The 20,868-nt window shown below is 43.7% G+C and overlaps 1 protein-coding gene across 2 annotated transcripts in view; it reads left to right on the top strand.

The window, feature by feature from the left end:
* The window catches only part of RCC1L (RCC1 like), a 53,095-nt gene extending 32,495 nt beyond the window's left edge, over positions 1-20,600 (top strand). The window contains exons 9-11 of one of the 2 annotated variants that reach the window (XM_029612480.1): positions 5,202-5,375; positions 14,027-14,112; positions 19,459-20,600. In XM_029612480.1, coding sequence (XP_029468340.1) covers positions 5,202-5,375; positions 14,027-14,112; positions 19,459-19,536 — 338 coding nt within the window. In that variant the 3' untranslated portion in view covers positions 19,537-20,600. The remainder of the gene's footprint in view (positions 1-5,201; positions 5,376-14,026; positions 14,113-19,458) is intronic. The other variant, XM_029612481.1, reaches the window with a different exon arrangement.
* Positions 20,601-20,868: the final 268 nt, after the last annotated feature.

Below are 20,868 nucleotides of genomic sequence, written 5' to 3' on the forward strand. Positions count from 1 at the left end.
CGCTTTAGAATTTACTCGGCCGCTAAGAAACCTATTCATGGTGTCTCCCTGTGCTTCTCCAACGAAGAAAAGTATCGTTCTACAGACCATCCAAAGACTGAAAATTCTGGGGGCCATTTTCCCATCCCCCAGGAAGAGCGGGGAACGGGGCATTATTCCATTTATTTTGGGGTGACAAAGAAGGAAAGGACTTTTTATCCAATTCTGGACTTGCAGAAGGTAAACATGGCTCTCAAGGTTCCCCGTTACCAGATGGAGACTCTCAGGTCAGTCATAGTGGTGGTGCGAAGCGGAGAGTTCTTGGCATCCCTGGACCTGACAGAATCATATTTGCACATCTGAATACTCTGGGATCATCAGAAATACCTCAGATTTATGATCCTTGGGGAGCACTTTCAGTTTTGCGCTCTACCATTCGGTCTAGTCACAGCTCCGAGGACTTTCACCAAAGTCGTGGTGGTGGTGGAAGCACTTGGAAAAGAGGCTGTGCTGGTTCACCCATATCTGGACGACTGACTCATCCGAGCGAAGTTGGAGGACCTTTGCCGTCAGGTGGTAGAAGTGGTTTTGTGCCGGATAGTGAATCTGGCCAAGAGTCATCTTTCTCATTTGCAGGCTTTGGAATTCTTGGGCGGGCATTTTGAAACCCGTGTAGGGAAGGTCTTTCTCGCAAGGAGTGGATTTTCAAGTTGCAGTCACAAGTTTGGAGACTGTTGGAGGTCCGAGTTCCCAGGGTCTGGGATTACTTGCAGGTCCTCTGGTCCATGGCCTCATCCTTGGAGCTGGTCCCTTGGGCATTTGCTCATATGAGAACTCTACAGAAAGCCTTGTTTTCCCAGTAGGATCCGAGGTTGGAGAAGTTTCATCTTCTATCGCTTACAGAGTTCACCAGGTCCAGTCTTTCGTGGTGGCTTGCCTGGAACCATTTGTGCCGCAGAGTGGACCTCGAGGTGCCTCAGTGGATGGTGGTGACTACAGATGCCAGTCTCTCCAGTTGGTGGGGCTGTGTGCCAGTCCCAAGCTGTACAGGGCCAATGGGCAGCGGAAGAAGCATCCTGGTCCATCAATCGACTAGAGATGAGAGCCATGTGGTTGGCTATATAGGAGTTTCTTCCTATACTTGCACAACCACACAGTCAGAGTCCTGTCAGACAATGCGACGACAGTGGCCTACATCAACAGTCAGGGAGGAACCAAGAGTTGGGCGGTGGCTCAAGAAGCAGAGATGCTGATGTCCTGGGATCTGACAAACGTGCAAGTGGATTTTCTCAGCCAACAACAAATGGATCCCGGAGAGTGGGAGCTGTCGGAAGAAGTAATGACGCTCATTTAATACAGATGGGGCATGCCTCATATGGATCTGATGGCAACACAGAAGAACGCCAAGGTGCCACATTTCTTCAGTCGCAGAAGGGAATACAGAGTGAAAGAGGTCGATGCTCTAGGGCTTCTTTGGTCATGAGATATTCTGATCCACATCTTTCCTCCATGGCATCTGGTGGGAAAGATCCTAAGAAGAATAGAGATTCACCCAGGAAAGGTTATTCTCGTAGCTCTGAAGTGTCCATGGAGACCATGGTTTGCGGATTTCGTCAATTTTGCAGTGGACAGCCCCTGAGGCTAGTTCCTTGAGAGTGCAGGTGTTGGCCCTGAGCTGTTTGCGAAGCAAGATTCATGGCTCAATGCTAGCTGTGTATCCGGATGTGGTATGTTTCCTCAGAGGGGCTAAGCACTTGCGCCCTCCTATTTGTAAGGTGTTTCCTTCTTGGAGCCTTAATTTGGTCCTTAAGGGCACATGTGCATCTAAAAAGGGCCACCTTGAAAGATTTCACTTTTAAAGGTGGTTTTCTTCGTGGCAATTTGTTCAGCTAGAAGGGTGTCAGAGCTTCAAGGGTGTCATGTAGAGAACCTTTTTTGTGGATTTCGGAGTCTCTTTGTGGATGGTTCCCTCCTTTTTACGTAAGGTCATTTCAGCTTTTCACATAAGTCAGTCAGTGGAGCTTCTGGCTTTCCTGAATCTGGAGGTTGGTACGCCTAATGGAAAAGATTTGAGAAGTCTGGATGTCAGAAGAGCTTTGTTGCGATATCTGGAGGTCACTAACAATTTCAGATTATCTGATCACCTTTTATGGAGTTGTGTAAAAAAAGAGTCAGAAGGCATCAAAAGTCACGATTGCACGTTGGTTGAAGGAGGTTATTGGTTCCGCATACATTTGTCATGGTTGTCCTATCCTGGATCAGTTAAGGGCTCGTTCCACCCGGTCCCAGGTGGCCTCCTGAGCGGAATATCAGCTAGTGTCGCTGCAAGAGATTTGCAGGGTGACTACGTGAAAGTCTTTATATACCTTTGTCAGACATTACCGATTGGACGTCCGGGCCTCTGACGTCGGCAGTTTCGGTGAAAGTGTCCTTCGAGCGGGACTCTCACAGTCCCACCCTGGTTAGGGAAGCTTTGGTACATCCCAGGAGTCTGGACTGATCTAGGTACATACAGGGAAAGGAAAATTGGTTCTTACCTGCTAACTTTCATTCCTGTAGTACCACAGATCAGCCCAGAGTCCCGCCTGGTGGAGGAGAAAGCATGTGGAGAGTCCGCTCGATCTGGTTTCTGTAATAACTTTGACGGATTCTGAAGAATGGCATAGGTTTCTCTTTGGATCTTTTCAGAAGGTTCCTTATTTTTAATGTTTTTAATTATTCCTCTTTCTTCTGCTAATTCTGGGGAAGGTTATAGAGATGGTTTGTTAGAAGCTTGTTTTGGATTTTCTGCTTGGGTACTGATTAATACTGAAGAGCTGCAGGTGGTACACAGTTAAGTGGCGGTGCCTGCAAAACCCAGGAGTCTGGACTGATCTGTGGTTCTACAGGAACGATAATTAGCAGGTAAGAATCAGTTTTCCTTTCCTGGAGCATGGAAGAGGCTTCCTGGTCTATCAGTCGATTGGAGACAGGGTGGTGCATTTGACTCTACAGGCTTTCCTGCCGTTGGTCAGTGGTCAGTCTGTGAGGGTGCTTTCAGACAATGCGATTATAGTAGCTTAATCAATCGACAGGGTGGGACCAAGAGTTGAGCAGTGGCCCAGGAAGCTCAGGAGTTGATTCAATGGGCAGAGCACCATTTGGAGCACATAGCAGTATCGCACATAGGGGTAGAAAGTGTTCAAGCGGATTTTCTGATTCTCAAACTGTTGGATCCTGGAGAATGGGAGCTTATCAGGGAGAGATGGGGGTGGGGGGTGGGGATCCTCATGTAGATCTAATGGCAACTCGTCAGAATGCCTAGGCTTCTTAGTTTTTCAACCAGAGAAGAGCGTTCAGGGCCAACGGCATAGATGCTCTGGTGGTGCCTTGGCCTTGGGGAGTGCTGCGTTACATTTTTTTTCTCCATGGCCTCTAGTGGGAAAGGTGTTACTTTGGATAGTGAAACATCAGGGCGAAGTGGTCTTGGTGGCTCCGGAGTGGCTGCGGCATCCGTGGTTCGTGGATTTGGTCAATCTAGCTGTGGACGGGTCAATACAGTTTGGTCAGATTTTAGATTTATTCACCAAGATCCCATATTTTCAGACCAGGCTGCTCGCTTTTGTCTAGCGGCATGGCTTTTGAGAGGAGGCGTTTGAAGCGCAAGGGCTATCCTGAGGCTTTGGTAATGACACTCTTGCAGGCTAGAAGAAAATCTACCTATCTCTCATATGTTAGGGTCTGGAAGGTTTTTGAAGCCTGGTGTAACATGCATGGTGTGCGGCCTTTGGAAACTGCAGTGGTGGATATCTTGTCCTTTCTACAGGAAGGTTTGGTCAAAGGCTTGGCACTAAACTCTCTTAAGGTTCAGGTGGCTGCTTTAGGTTCTCTTAGAGGCAAGATTGAAGGGGCTGCCTTGTCGGCTCATCCCAATATCATGCGGTTCTTGGGCTTGTGAGGTGAGAAGAATTTGCCTCCTTCGGTGCGGCGAGTTTGTTCACCTTGGAGTCTTAATCTTGTCCTTAAGGGTTTGTGTGAAACTCCATTTCAACCTCTCAGAAGGGCAACTCTTAAGGATTTGACACTTAAAGTAGTTTTTCTGGTAGTGATCTGTTCGGCTAGGAGAGTTTCCGAGTTACAAGCCTTGTTGTACTGTGATCATTTTCTTAGGATTTCTGACTCGGGGGGTGGGGGAGGGGATATCCCTGCGTATGGTCCCTTCCTTTTTGACGAAGGTCGTTTCCACATTTCACGTAAATCAGACAGTGGAGCTTCCAGTCTTTCTAGAGGTGGATGCTTCGGCCTCTTACGTGAGGGAGCTTAGGTTGTTGGATGTCCACAGGGTGTTGTTAAGGTATCTGAAAGTTACTAATGATTTTTGAAGGTCGGATCATCTTTTTGTCCTTTGGAGTGGTCCGAAGAGAGGTCTTCAGGCTTTTAAGGCTACCATTGTGCGCTGGCTTATGGAGTCTATTGGGTCAGTTTACAAGTGCAAGGGTCGGCCGGTTCCTGAGGTGTTGCGTGCTCATTCAATGTGCTCTCAGGCTGCTTCGTGGGGGGGAGGCCCAGTTAGTTTCTCCGCAGGAGATTTGCAGGATGGTGACTTGGAAGTCAATGCATACTTTTGCAAGGCATTATCGTCTAGATGTGGGGGATACAGGTCATCCATCCTTCGGCAAGAGTGTTTTGCAAATAGGACTCTCCAGGTCCCAGGGGTCGACTGATCTGGATACGTTCAAGGAAAGGAAAATTGGTTCTTACCTGCTAATTTTCGTTCCTGTAGTACCACAGATCAGTCCAGAACCCGCCCGATCTGTGGAGGAGGAGAGTCGCCCACTCAAACTATTTTCTAGTTGTATAAAATGCAGACCATTTAAAAAAAAAAAAAAGAGAGAACATGAAAACATATACAAATTAAGAGTGTTATTGGTATTTGAAATTTTTTGGAGAGTTTCTTTCTTAAGCTTTGATACAGTGCAATACTGAGGAGCTGCAGGTGGCACACAAGGTTAAGTGGTAGCGTCAGTAAAACTTTCTCTGTCTCCATCTGCTGGAAGGGAGGCAAAACCCAGGAGTCTGGGCTGATCTGTGGTTCTACAGGAATAAAAACTAGCAGGCAAGAACCCATTTTCCTTTCTGATTGAACGGAAGCCATACAGATTAATAGGTATAAAATGGATTATTTTTAATGTCTTTTAGAAGATTTGAATTTAATTTGTGTGTTTTTTATTCTTGCTGTTAAGAAGAAGGACACGTGTTTGTATGGGGATGTGGAATTCTTGGCAAAGGCCCAAACATGCTGGAAGCAAAAACTCCAGAACTGGTCCCACCAAGCCTGTTTGGACTGTGCAACTTTAACCCTGACATCAGGGTGTCCCAACTCCGCAGCGGGCTCGGGCATTTTGCTGCATTGACCAGTAAGTGACCAGTTCCGTGACAAACAAGAGCTATTATTTTGATCATTTCTACAATTAAATAATAAACCTGCCTATCAGAAGAGAATCAGTTTTAGTGTCTTAGTGGTAGCCATCACGGGTTGTAAATTGCTGCTAAGCATAGGAAACTTAAGTAACAAGCACACTTTGTCAAAGAGAAAAGTGAACTGTTAATTCAGTTGATCTACAGTACACAATCTACCTTTTGGGGTTGAAATATGAGCTAACAGCCTGTCCAATAATTACAAATAAATCCTAAATATTAAAATAGCAGTTCACGCTCTTTCCCTTTATCTTGCAGCCTGCTTTGGCCACATCCTTACAGATTTTGAAAGTTCTGCTTCATTGTTCTCTCTTTAAATAGGCGACTAAAGAAGGCCTGACAAAGCAGGGAGGATTGGGCAGACCCTCTAAATGCTGGGGATCAGTGAACAGCAGACATGGATAGCAGAAATACTGTTGTTACAAGTTTTCTCTAAGCACACCAGGAGAAGAATGAGAGGCCTCTTCCATATTTTTTGGTTTGCATTTAAAAGTGTATGGTACTGACTTAAAGCAGCAGTTGCTGTAGCCTCTCACTTGGCTAATGACACTGAAAAGCCTCAGTCACACAGATCCAGCAGAGGGCAGCAGTGTATTTGGGCTTCCCCTTGTTGTTTACAACTTCTCATCCTGGTTTTGGGGTTTTTTTTTTTCTTTTTTTTGCCTTTGGCAGTAGCACAGTAGCTATTGTGAATGGCATGCATGCATGCATTCTCTGTGATTATTCAGTAAATGGTGAGGGAAGAAGGGAATGAAATCTATGGGACATGAGGAGGCCAAACAACAGTCATATTTATTACCCTCTCATAGGCTGAGAGCCCTAAATTCATTAACCTGTGACACAGGGCTTTTAATCTCTAATAATGTATTAGAGACTGTGCTAAGAGTGCAGTTATGTATCTGTAGCTATGTTCACACATTGCTGTACTGAATCAAGAGGTGCTCATGCATTCTAAAGAAATCCATAGTAAATGTTGGCAGATAAAGACCAAAATGGTCCATTAAGTCTGCCCAGCAAGGGTTGTGACTGCTGCTCCGTGCAAGTTACTCTAAGGGTAAGGAGGCCTGAGCCAAGCTGTATGGTAGTGCTGTAATTATAATAAGAAAAGTGATAAAGCCACCAGGATACAAGACAGAAGCACTGTATAAAGTGAATAAAAACAGAGCTTGCTCCTAATTCTTTGTGGGTTAGTGCTCTCCAGAAATGGCACCTGCAGTTATGAGTGTTTGGGCAGACTGTGAGTCCTGAGGAGGTGCTATATGTGGAAGTTGTCTGCTGGTGTGTAAGCAGCGCTTGAGTATTGGTTTGCTTAGAAAGGGTGCTTAAATCTTACAAAGGAATTTGTTTGAGGATTGAACAATTACTATGTTTGTATATTTGGGTGCTGGAATGAGGCTTTTCAGAGCTTAGTTTGAGTTTATATGTAAGGGTAGGGAAAGTAAGAGTATTGTGAGAGGAAGAATTAATTCTTTAGGCAGTTCAAGATTCAAACTTAATTCTGTGTGTGTATATTTGTATGTTGGGAAACAATTTTGAGAGTTTGCAAAAGTCACTTGCTTGTTCTGAAAAGGTGTGAGATCTGGTTCCTGGGCAAATAATCACTGGTGTTCAATTTGAAAAGGTATTAAGTGCAAGTATTGTTAGAGACAAAAAGGGAGATTAGCTGAGTGGGTCACTTTATTAAACTATTTGCAATGTAAATCACTCAGAGGAGATTGTTTGTTTTTGAAGTATTTAGTTTGAAACAATTGCTTTAGAAGCACAGGTATAGAGGAAGGCAAGAAATGAGCATTTCTCTGTCGTGAGGGAGTGCTATAAGCAGAAGCTGTGTCTGCCGGTGAGTAAGCAGGACTTGAGTATTGTTTGGCTTGGAAAGGCTGCTTAAACCTTGCAATGGAATTTGAGGGTTGACCTACTACTGCATTTGTATATTTGTGTGCTGGGAAGTAGTTTGAGAGTTTGAATTAATCGGGTAGATTAAAGGTTTAAATTTAAGTCTGAGTGTTTGGGAAAGGAATTTTGAGAATTTGGAAAAGTCTTGCCCTGAGAAGGTGTGTGAGCTCATTCCTAGACATGTAATAATCTCTAGTGTCCGTTTCCCATCCCTACCCTCATCACATTTTTTGATATATAGATTGGTACCCCTATTATGAGGAAAATTTTTCAAACTCAGATTCAGTTAGGAATTTCTAATAATGTGCAATTAACTCTGATTTTAGTCCTTTTGCATGTCACTGACAAACTAGCATAAAGCACAAATAATACATTGAATCTCTTAGCATTCAGATAGATGGATCCACGACCAGTGTGTTATGCACCTCTAACAGCAGAGGGAGACGGAGCAAAGCTGACGTCAACAGTATATATACCTCTGTATTGACATCAGACCGCCAGTATTCTCTGCAAAAGCCAACTGTGGACAAACTAACAAAAATGTGATTATTAACAGACAACCACGCCAGCAGTCAGCAGGGGTATATATACCGTGACATCAACTTTGCTCCGTCTCCATCTGCTCGTAGAGGTGCATAATCTACTTGCCGTGGATCCACCTGTCTTCATTAAAGAAAAGAAAATTATCAGGTACGTAGTAATTTCTCCATTTTAAAATTTGATTGTATTCCCATTACTTAAAACAGCTTTAAAAAATGTTTAGCAACCCAGCAAAAATTAAAATGCAAAGTCCAGCGGTGAGATGGGGGCTATCCAGTCTTTTGCACAGCGTCTGCATGTATGGTTATGTACCTGTTGGTGAGAGGTTGAATGAGCACAGCTGGTGCAAAGAGCTCCTGGCTCTCAGAGAACGAGTCTGATCTCTTGAGTCCAGAGTGGCAGACCTGGAGCAGCAGAGTCAAACAGAGAAGTATATAGAAGAGACCTTCAGGGACATAGGGGAGTGGCCGAATTTTAGTCTGGCAGCCCTTGTGCTGCTTTGGAAGAGCGAGGTCATCTGTGAGGAACCTTAGTATGGCAGGAAGCAATCTATAGCTAGGACCTGCCTTCCAGTTGATGCCTTTATCTTGACTAAGGATTTATCTCGAGGGACATGTGCCCAGGAGGTAAGGATTAGGACTGCCATTGCAGTTGACGAGTCAATCATTAGGAATGTAGATAGATGAGTGGCTGGTGCGCATGAGAATCACTTGGGAGCTTGCCTGTCTGATGTGAAGGTAGCAGGCCTCACACATCACTTAGATAGGATTTTAGGGAGTGTTGGTAAAGAGTCACTATCACGCTACATGTAGGTATCAACAACATAAGAAGGTGTGAGAGGGCGGTTCTGGAGGCCAATGTTAAGCTTTTAGGTAGGAAATTGAAATCCAGAACTTCCAGAGTTGCATTCTTGGAAATGTGCCCCATTCCACGCACAGGACCCCAGAGTCTCAGTGCATAGGTGAGATGATGGTGCAGAGAAAGAGGGCTTTTAGATATGTGAGGAATTGGGAAACATTCTGAGGATGGGCTGCACCTTAATCAAGGTGGAACCCTGCTGCCGGCACAAACATTTAAAAAGACGAGAGAACAGCTTTTAAATTAGACCATGGGGGGAAAGCTGATAGTCGCTTAGATGCACATGATGCAGAAGGAGGGATCTGCGAAAGATACTAGCAAAATTGAGAAGTTAGAATATCCCTTTAGAGCAGGCTTCCCAAACCTCTCCTGGGGACCCTACAGCCAGTCAGGTTTTCAGGATAGCCACAAGGAATATGCAGGAGATAAATTTTCATATCATGAAGGCTCAGTACATGCAAATTTATCTCCTACATATTCATTGTGACTATCCTGAAAACCTGACTGGCTGTGGGGTCCCCTGCCAAGTTTGGGAAGCCCTGATTTAGAGAGATTGCAGTAGCCCAGATGGATTTAAATACAGATATGAATAATTCCAAACTGCCTGTATCATCTGCTAATTAGCAGGTTGAAAATATATATAATATTAGAAATACAAATAAACATACTTTAAAATGTCTGTATATGAATGCCAGAGATCTGAAAAATAAAAGTGGTAAATTAGAATGTATGGCATTATATGAAGATATAAACATAAAGGCAACTCAGACATGGTGGAAGGAGGATAACCAAAGGGACACTGTGATATCGGTGTATAAATTATATTGACACAACAGGACAGATCAAACTGATGGAGGGGGTGGCCTTATATATGATGGCATAGAGTCAAGCAAGATAAAAGTTCTGCAAGAAACAAAATGCACTGTGGCATTCTTATGATAAAAATGCCATGTGTGATGGGTAAAAGTATAGCAGTGGGTGTATTCTACTGTCCACCTGGCCAAGATAAAGAAACGAAGGCAAATAAAATTGGCAACACAACGATTATGGGTGACTTAGTTGATCCCAGTGTTGGTAGAGTCAGTGTCTCATCAGGACATGCTAGAGAGGTTACATTTCTGATGCCATAAATAAATGCTTTATGGAGCAGCTGGTCCTAGAACAGACAAAAGGAGCAGCTACTTTTATATCCTCAATGGAACCTAGGTCCTGGTGCAGGGGGTTACTGTGGAGGGCTATTTAGCAATGATGATCATAATGCAATCAAATTTGACATAATCACTAGATGAAGGATGTTAAGAAAAACTACTGCAGTAGCATATAACTTTAAAAAGATATGACAAAATGAGGAAATTTGTTAGAAATAAACTTAAAGGAGCAAGTACCAAAGTTAAAAGCTTGGATGAGGCATGGATATTGTTTAAATATACCATCGTGGAAGCCCAGATAAAATGTAAAGATTGAAAGAAGACCAATCGACTGCCAGCATGGTTTAATGGTGAGATGAAAGAGGCAGTTAAAACCAAAAGGGAATCTTTCAAAAAACGGAAAGCAGATCCTAATGAGGAAAATAGGCACAAAAGTACTGGTAAATTAGATCTAAAAACAATAGTGAGACAGGCTGAGAGAGAATTTGAGAAAAAACATGCCACAATGGCAAAACTAATAAAAACTGTTTCAAATACATTTGAAGCAAAAAGCCTGTGAGGGAGTCACTAGGTAACCAAGAGGTAAAAGAAAGGACAGGAGATAGCAGGAAAACTGATTAAATATTGGCCTCAGTCTTTACTGAGAAGGATGTTGGGGAAATACCTACAGCAAAAAACATTCTTTGGTAATGATTCTGAGCAACTAAAGCAAATCTCTAGGGTAATAGAAAATGAGGTAGATCATTTTGACAAACTCAAGAGTAACAAATCAGCAGGACTGAAAGAACTAAATCCTGCTATTGGTAACTTGTAACCTGTCATTTAAAACTGCCACAGTTCCTGTAAACTGGAGGGTGGCCACTGCAACATCTGGGCTTAGAAAAGGTTCCAGGGTGATTTGGGGAAACTAGAGATGGCTGAACCTGACATCCAGGCCAGACAAAATGGTAGAAACTATTCTTAAAAACAAATTACTGGCCACATAGACAGACATGGCTTAATGGGGAAGAGTCAACATGCTTTTAACTAAAGGATAAGGGGAATGGAACAGCTCCCCTATGAGGAAAGACTAAAGAGGTTAGGACTTTTCAGCTTGGAGAAGAGACGGCTGAGGGGGGATATGATAGAGGTGTTTAAAATCATGAGAGGTCTAGAACGGGTAGATGTGAATCGGTTATTTACTCTTTCGGATAATAGAAAGACTAGGGGGCACTCCATGAAGTTAGCATGGGGCACATTTAAAACTAATCGGAGAAGGTTCTTTTTTACTCAACGCACAATTAAACTCTGGAATCCTTATCCAAACTTATCCAATCCTTAAAAAAGGATTGGATAAGTTATTGGAGGAGAAGTCCATTACCTGCTATTAAGTTGATTTAGGGAATAGCCACTGCTATTACTAGCAACAGTAACATGGAATAGACTTAGTTTTTGGGTACTTGCCAGGTTCTTATGGCCTGGATTGGCCACTGTTGGAAACAGGATGCTGGGCTTGATGGACCCTTGGTCTGACCCAGTATGGCATTTTCTTATGAAGTCTAGCCTTATAAACCTATTACTTTAAATGCTTTTGAAGATGTAGATAATCATGTAGATAAAAAGGAACCTATACATCTAGTGTATTTGGATTTTAAGAAGGCATTTGACAAAGTCCTCCATGAGAGGCAGCACAGGAAATGAAAAGGCCATGGGGCAGGAGCTAGGAGGCAGTGTTCTATTGAGAACTGGTAAAGAGAGAGGAAACAGAAGATGGGTCTAAATGGTTTTCCAAATGGGCACCCCTCTAAAGACCTTTTTCCAAATATTAGTACTGGGATCTGGAAAAGGGAACAATGAACGAGGTAATCAAATCTACAGATGACTCAGAATTATTCCAAACCATCAGAACAGCAGTAGATTGTGAAGAACTGTAGGTCATTGCAAGACTAGGAGACTGGGCAACTGACTGGCAGATGAAATTTAATTTGGAAAAGTGCAAAGTGATGCACAGAGGGAAAAATGATCCCAACTATAGGTACATAATGCTGGGTTCAGTATTAGGAGTTACAGCCCAGAAGAAGGACCTCTGCTTTCCTGTGGACAATACATTGAAACCCTCGGCTCAATGTATGATAACAGTCAGAAAAGCAAATAGGATGCTAGGAATTATGGAGAATAAAACAAAATGCCATATTGCCTTTATCGATGCATGATGGCACGACCAGGTCTTGAGTATTATGTGCAGTTCTGGTTTCCCCATCTCAAAGACATAGAACTAAAAAAGGTGCAGAGAAGGGCAACAAAAATGATAAAGGGGATGAATTAGCTCCCTTTCTAAAGACTATACAGGTTAAGGCTCTTCACCTTGGAAAGGAGACAGCTGAGAAGGGGGCATGATAGAAGTTTATAAAATCACGAATGGGGTAGAATGGGTAAATAAGACTATTAATTACCCTTTCAAACAATACTAAAAGAAGGGGGGCACGCCCTGAAACTAACAACCAAGAGATTTAAAAGAAACTGACTGGCATAGCAAGGTTTAAAAGAGGTTTGAACATGTATCTCGAGCAAAAGTCCATAAAACAACATTAGCCGGGTAGACTAGGGAAAGCCATCGCTATCCCTGGGAGTGAGTAACAAGAAATAGTTTGGGATTGGCCAGATACATGTGACCCAGACTAGCCACTGTCAGAGACTTAGCATTGCATCCTGTCTCTTGTGCTCTTAGGTTGTCAGTGTGGCTGTGATCTGAAAAGCAGTGTGTATTTTGCCAGATCCCGATCCCATCTGCCTCCTGGAGGTAGCACTAGAGATCTGAACGTATTCTTCTCGGTCCTGTCTCCTTTCATCATTTGCTCATTAAGCTCTAAAATGTTGAACAGCATTTGAATGGCGTCGCCCTTCTTCTGGAAGTCTATTCCGGCAGCTGTTAGTGCCATCCTGAACCTTGATGAGCACTAATGAAGGCAGATGCCAGAAAGACTGCTTGCTCTGAAGGTGACTGCTGTTACGCTAGCTGTTAATTTCTGTAATTATAATTAATATAATTATAATGCAATGTTATTGTAATTACTGTTACCCAAATTCAGCCAAGTAAAGCAGTGTACGAAGTGGTAAAGTTACTCAGCCAAGGAGATGAGAGAATTAGATCCTGAGATACTGCATTGCTATTTTTGTGCTCCAGGAGCTAGATTAGTCCATGTGCCCTCAGATGTTTCTGATGCCTGTTTACTATGCATTTATATAGTGCTGTTAAACAAGACGCTGCACGCCTAATTCTTGCCCCAAAGAACTTCAAATATAGTTAGGAATGTGCGACAACTGGAGAGAAAGTGACTTGCCCAAGATCACACTAAGTGCTAGTAGGCGCAGAGGTATTTGAATCCTGGTGTCCAGGTTCCTAGCCCATTACTCTGTTGTGCCAGTTCCTCCTCCTCTTGGTGACTTCTTCTCCAGGCTTCCTTTGGAAAAGTATCCATTAGTGCAGTTTTGGCAAAAGGTAAAATAGGAAGGGAGGGATTTGAAGCGGTATTAGATCACTTCCCTGTAGGCCACACTATTTTAATCTACGAGAATGCATCCAGTGCTGAGAATGTTTACTAACCTAACAAAGCCCAATTAAGATGGCTTTCCCACCACAAGCTGCTGCAATGGGATAAAGCTGGTTGTCTTTTTGTTTTTTTGCTAGCGTGTTTTATATTGGTGTAAGGCCCAAAAGTTACCCTATCATCACCTCCTGAATCCTGCACTTGTTAAAGAAGTTATTCAGCTACCTTAAAAGCAATGTCATCCTGTTGGCCCTGTTTCACGGCTTGGGTTTCTTGACCAGTGGAATTGGGAACATTATAGAGGTAGGGAGGGTATTTTAAGACCTCCTTTTTAAAGCACTTTGGTCAGAGTAGATTTTACTTTAAACTTTAATTAGGCATACCTGACTAAGATGGGAATAAAAGCTGGTGCAGCCGAAATTGCTATAGAATGGGAGTCTTAAAATATTCCTTGTTGAGGGTACAGCTGCCCAAGGAGGGTAGCATTAGTCATCTCTGCTAGCCAGTGAGAAACACTGGCCCTCCTGCCCCCACGAACAGCACCAGGGAGAAAAAAGATAGACATCAGCTGGTATTTTAATAAATGATATGATTTTTATCTGTGTGCATCATCTTTTTCTGTAGACCGAGGAGAGCTGTTTGTATGGGGCAAGAATCTGCGGGGATGCCTAGGGATTGGTAAAACCGATGACCAGTACTTCCCATGGAGGGTAAGAAAACAGCCTACCGTATGCCGGGAATGTTTAATGCATTTGTTTCTATGTGTTTGCAAATGAATCACAGTTGCAGCCTTGAAGTTTCTGTAAAACAGTGGCAGAGAAGTCAGCCTGATTCAGGAATCATTGAACGTTGCAGTGCTTACAACCCTTTGTTTCCTGATACAGCTCCTCTTGATATGTGGCTCACTTGTGCCTTCCTCCAAGAACGGTGGCCTTGTTTGCACCTTCTCTTGTTGAGAGTAAAAACAAACAGAGCTATAAATCTTTCTTTTGTAATAAATCTCAGGGGTTATAAAGAAAAGGGCACCTTTGCTTTTGATAAACAGATATTTCTGACCCACACGGCATGAACAGTTGTTCTGTTTTGTATGTGATATCGTTTTGGGCCTTTGCAAGGACAAGGAGCGGTGTAGTTTGAACACTGGCAACAGCAATTCAAAATGTCTACCCCCCCGCCCCTGTCGCTTTCCCATGTCCCTCTGTTTAATCTGAAATAGAGCACTGGTGACCGTAAGATCCACTTCGGATAGCTTTCATGGAACCCATGTGCCAGAGATGTACTGCCAGGTTGACCACCCCAGTGGTGGCTGGATGCAGGTTTCAGAAATATTAAAACGTAAAATCAACAAAACCAAGATCCTGACCAACTAAAAGGGGGTATATAATTACAAATTTAGGGGGTTTTAAAATTATTATTGTGGTCAGTTACGGTATTTAGGAATTTAAACCCCTTTTGCTGGATAAAGCTACAGTCATGTCTAATTTTAATTTTTTTTAATTGATATTTCACCTTTTTTGTTTGGCTAGCCACTTCAAAGTGGATTACATTCAAGGTACTCTAGGTATTTCCTTGTCTCCAGAGAGCTTACAGTCTATAATGCTGAGGCCAGTTCACACTTTTAAGACCAGTGTATCTTTCATGCATAGGGAGAATTTCCTTTTCAGAAAATTTTTAATTGGCCAAATAGCCTGGTCAATTCAATGTGTCCCAGTTCAGAAATCTCTCTCTCTAAGTTACCTGTATCAGGTCTATCCAGTAAAGTGCGGCCGCGTTTACCCCGCTCCTAACCCGCGTTCTACTCACTTTCCGGCCGTGTTAGCCCTTCCTGCGATCCACAACCCCCTTTAACCTACCCTTACCGCGTCCTAAAATCCCCGGGCAACCCCTTCCGCATGCGGCATGTATATTGCATGCAAACGAGCGAATTAGCTATTCCCTAGCATCCAGTAACCCGCGCCCCGACTATCGCTATTTTACCCTGCCGTTTTGCCGCGCGTTTAACCTGCTAATTTACCGCCTACCCTTACCCCTGCGTTAGAGGCAGGGGTAAGGGTAGGCGGCAAGCTTTCCCCCAGCCCCCGCTCACCTGCCCTGGCTGCGTCCATGGATGCTGGTCTCCGGGGCAGCCCCAGTCCTCTCCCCTCCTCCCGAAGCAAAAAAAAAAAGCGAAAAAAAAAGTTGCAAGAGAGAGAGGGGAGAGGACGGGCAATCCTACGCTCGGCGACTTACTTTTGCAGCCCCCCTCCGGACATCGTGGCTTCCCCCGTGCCAGTCCCCTCTCCCCTCCTCCCGAAGCAGGGTGCGAAAAGCAGCCTTGCTCCGGGAGGAGGGAAGAAGGGACTGGCAGTGTAAAGCGGCGAAGCGACTTACTTTTTGCACCCCCCTCCGGACATCGGACGACCTCTCCTGCCTCCAGCTGCTCGCGAAGATGGACGCCTGCACGACCGCTGAAGACGTGACATCACATGCCGTGACGCCAAATGTCGTGACGTCATGTCTTCAGCGGCCATGCAGGCGTCCATCTTCGTGAGCAGCTGGAGGCAGGAGAGGTCGTCCGATGTCCGGAAGGGGTTGCAAAAAGTAAGTCGCTTCGTCGCTTTACACTGCCAGTCCCTTCTTCCCTCCTCCCGGAGCAAGGCTGCTTTTCGCGCCCTGCTTCGGGAGGAGGGGAGAGGGGACTGGCAATCCCGACTTCCTGGTATCTGTCATTTCAAATGACATTTGAAATGACAGATACCAGCGTGGCCGTGAAGCGTTAGGCCCGCACACCCAGGATACTGTATAGGCGCTCTATACAGTAAAATGGGTTGCGCGGGCCTAATGCTTCACGGACGCTTCTTAGACGCAGCTTGCATTTGCAAGCTATTTACATACAGGATCGAGCGGTAGGTGAGCTGCACTGTGCGTGTGGCAACCGCGGGTGCGCCGAGCACTAACGCAGCTCTTCCTACCGCTCGTTACTGGATAGACCTGATAGTGGCTTACAGGGTATGGGTTGACGTCATAATGAAATAATAAACCAATTCTTCCTCAAACTAATGATCTTTCCTTCTGTGTACACTTGCCAGTATCTGTCGTCTTAATCATCCTTTGTGCCAATGCGGCAAAACCTTGGATGCCACATCACCCATCCTGGAATCATTATACTACAGTACTGGCTGACTGTTCCTGCAGTCGTGTGAAAAAGATCATATGATCTCAGCATAAGGCAGGAGGAGAAGTTAAGAAACTCAGCCTCTACAGCATTAAGCAGCAACTTTCTGGTTGCCTCAGTATGAGGCTTTGCCGCATGATCAGACAGGATGGATAAGAAGAAAGATACTGCCATGCATAACTCCAGAAAAACACTATTTTCTTGATACAGTATATTTCTGATCCGTGTCTACGTCCTAACTACAGCGCGTGATATGCAGTGTGAAGCAGCAGGACCTGCTGATTTCCTCAAAACATGCCTGTTTCCGGATTCTGTTGCTGATTATTTTTTTAAACTTATTATTGTTTTGTACTAATCATATATGGTTAGTACAAAACAAGAATAAGATTAAAAAAATATATATATATATTTATATAAATGTGTGTGTATAAAAGTTGCGCACCTCTTAATATAGGCACCCTTTTGGTTTTTTTAATACTAAATCTGAGTTTCCTCTGGGATTATTCTTGCTGCACTCCTCTCTTCCATACTTTGCATAGGGTGCTTGAGGGTGTTGGCCCAGCGGTACCCGGATAGATGGCATTGTGGTGGGAGGGGCTCAGAAAACCTTTAAAGGGGATTACTGTGCATGCTTTGAGGTTGAGAATTGCTACTGTAAAACGAGTCTCAGAATCACTTGCCATAGGAGGCTGTGACGTTTGGAACCTACATCTGTTTTAAAAATGAATCTCGCCTTTATGCTCCTTAGCCTGTTGTTTTGTAATTGATGTCCAGCAGTACCATGCTAGTGGAGACCCTGCTTTTGATGTCAAATCAGAAATTCTGCAGCAGGGATGTCCCCACAGAAAATACAGTGCACCAAGTTGATAATATAAAAAGTACCGATTTCCAAAATTATTAAGTACTGTTTTGTTTGTATGGCACATGTATGTAACAGGGGATACATAAGTGTCCTACAAACAATCAAACTTGTGTGGTTTGCAGCTGGGGCATATCCTTACCACTGTAGACCAGAAAAACTGCATAGTCTTGGTGGTCCGCTTGGTCGAGAGCTGCTGCGATCTAGCTAGTTACGTTAGTATGTAACCAGTGGCCCTAGCACCAGCTGTACCACAGCTACAAAAATCTTCCAAAATGAAAGCGAAAAGGAGTATGACTAGGACAAGTAGGGCGGGCAGTCAGGCCAACAAATATTACAAGCAGAGGCAGATATTGCTGTTAAGAGAGAGAGGAACAGAAAACTGGGAACAGGCCAGCAAGATGCTCGTTATCTCCCAGGAATCTGAGAGCAATAAACAGGGATCACCGGAGGTAAAAATAACCCTCCATTCACTGACCTTCCACCTCTCTGGCCCAGAAGACAGACCCCGCAGCTGCTTATTACGTGCTGTGCTTTGATTTACTGGTTTGTGTACCCTGTACATGGGAGCTCGGAGTCATGGTAATGACATCTGTAGAGCAGGGGTAGGCAGCATGGCTCCTCCAGGGCCACAGAGGTCTGGTTTTCAGAATATTTATCAGCTGAGGCTGCATCCATTGGTTTACTCTGAAAACCAGACCTGTTTGCTGCTCTAAGGACTGGCGTTAACTATATTTCTGCTGTAGAAGAGCGTCAGAAGGTAAAAACTGACACACTTGAACTGAAGCGTATGAAATAGTTTGGGACTGTTGTGATGAGAAAAGCAACAGAACATTTGGGATTCAGAAGGTGATCTTTTTTTGGCAAGGGAGAAGGGAGTGTGAAATGAAAATGTACCATTTTGCTGATTGTATGTGTGAAAATGTTCGAACCAAACCGCTCAGCAATGGTAGCGCTGTACAATCTATAAATGCAGCAGCCCCAGTGGTCTGGGCATCAAGCAGACATGGCGGATGTAAATAGATTTTTATAGCAACATCTGTACTGTGCAGAAATCATTTGGGGCAAACATAAGCGAGGTTTATTAGAAAAAGAGGTAGCAATGTAATACAGCCAAGTGCAGGGGGTAATTTTGACTAAGCTGCTTAGCAGCACCTTCTGTGGCTGCCTCCTGCCTGCCCATCTTCAGACAGACTGTGCAGTCAGCTTGTTTTGGAAATCTCTAGCAAAGCTACGTGGGTACAAAGAACCCCCATGTAATTGCCCTTGCAGCAACTTGGCATGGTACAAACTTCACCCGTGTGTTGGAAGATTCAACGTACGCATTTAGGTTTCTTCCCCGCCCACACCATGTTCCCCGGGAATGCCTACGTTTTTAGCAGCTAAGCGGGGCTGCCAGTGAACAGCGTCTGTGTTCAGATGCTCAGCAGGGCTATGCTTTCAGGAGCTTGGGTCTAGCCAGCATTACCTCCCCTACATTTAACAAGGGGTTAAAATTAAAGCATGCGGTTAACAACCATAGTATTTCCCACAAGCAGGGTTCACCTATGGTCTCTGCAATTGGTGAATTAGGATGGTTATCCTTAGTTTGCTTTTCTTTCACGCTATTTTGGGAATTTTACTGTTTTTAAAGCAAAGATGGTTAGTTTCATGTATGAGTAAATAACTGTACCATCCTTGTAGAACAGACTGCTGTGTGGCATGAGAACGGAGCTCGTGTCGCTGCTCTGCTGTTTATACGCTGAAAAATTGTCATTGTTTTTACAACGGGTTCCCTTTTTGTTATATCAGGGGTAGGCTGGGCATGGTGCTAGAGGTGTATTTTCAGAATTCAAATACGATTTTATGTTGGTAGGGTAGGAACAAAACAGGTCACAGATTATTTATTTATTTATTTATTTTAATAAGCTGCAGGGAAGCCTAAGAATTTTACAACAATAAAGTTTACATTGAGATTTTCACTATTGTTTAAGGTCAACAGGCTTTATTAGTCATGTCCAAGTGACTGGTGCAGTTTAGACTCTTTCGTGTTATATTTTCCAGGTGACCGTGCCAGGTAATGTGATTGATGTGGCATGTGGCGTGGACCATACAGTGGCTCTAGTAAAATCTTTTACCTGAGAAGTTACTCAAGAAGAAATGAGCCAGAATGACCTCTTAAGCTGCTCTTGGCACCTACGGTTATGGTCTTCCACGCATTGGATGTCTGCTGCCATCTGGTGGATGAAAGCTCACGGAAAGAAGGAACTCCATTTCTTAAAAGGCTCACAACATTTTGACCATTTGCTGAACAGCATTGCAACTGTGTGATCCTGGGAAACATGGGCCTAGTTGTGATGGAGCAGTGGATGGCAAGCCAAAGGTGCCTAATGTTGGAAACCAACACAGTACACTTTGTAGAAAGCCCTGCCCACAACTCAAGCACTAAGCTAGGACAGCCATCTGGAAACCCTGTAAGGCAGCAATTGTGCAGATTTCTGTGTGAAGCACGACAGGAAGACATAAGGTAGCTGTTCTCTTTCACAATGCAAAGATGGCCTTGGTCCAAACAAATATTTATTCAGTTTAAACAGAATGTACATAGGTAAATCTGAAATGAAGTCTTGATTGTACTTAAGTGAAAAATAATGTAACTGAAAAGCAGAAGAAACATGTTTTGTATGGGCATGTAATGTATAATTATTAGAATACCCTGAATCAGTCATGCATTTTTTTCAAGAAATAAAGCCATAGATGTGGTGGTGGTGGTGTTATAGGCTGGCTCTGAGAACTTTGTGTGAGTGCTGGTTTAAAGACTTGTGAATAGTACATGACAGTGTCTATTCCAGTTACTGTGTTAATAGCAGATTAGGCACTTGGAATATATAACCACTGGGGTCTTGAAAGCTCATTTTCTTCATTTACTTTGACCCAATAAATCATGGTGCGTGAAGAATCTAAAACATAAAAGTCCATTTCTGACTGTTGTTTGCCTATAACAGCAGACCAGTACTTGAAATTCCCCTGGGGACTGTCAACATGGACAATGGAATGAGTAGTCTTTTAAATGTCACCTTTTAGGTCTTCCACATGATACTTTGTACCACACTGTTGCTGACCTATTGAACTTGGATTATTTGTATGTGAATTACTGGGCACGGAGGGCTTAAGTACTGTTCTCCAATTAAAATACATCTTGAATACTATAGTTCAGTACATTTTGTTTTATGTGCTAGACCTCAGGAAATAGGACAAAACACGCTAAACTTTCTCTTTTTACGGCAGCAGGTCCCCATACTTACATTTCTGTTGTGCGTCCGATGGCTGGTCCTGTAGATCATTCTTTTACATGATGCAAGAACACATGAACCTAGAGCCACCATGATGATTCAGAATGTATTTTGCATGAATACATTTACACTGGAAATATTCCAAATTCCCAGCCTCTGAAGGTAGTCCACATATTCTCTGATC

The sequence above is a fragment of the Rhinatrema bivittatum genome, chromosome 8, assembly GCF_901001135.1.
Source record: "Rhinatrema bivittatum chromosome 8, aRhiBiv1.1, whole genome shotgun sequence".
NCBI lineage: Eukaryota > Metazoa > Chordata > Amphibia > Gymnophiona > Rhinatrematidae > Rhinatrema > Rhinatrema bivittatum.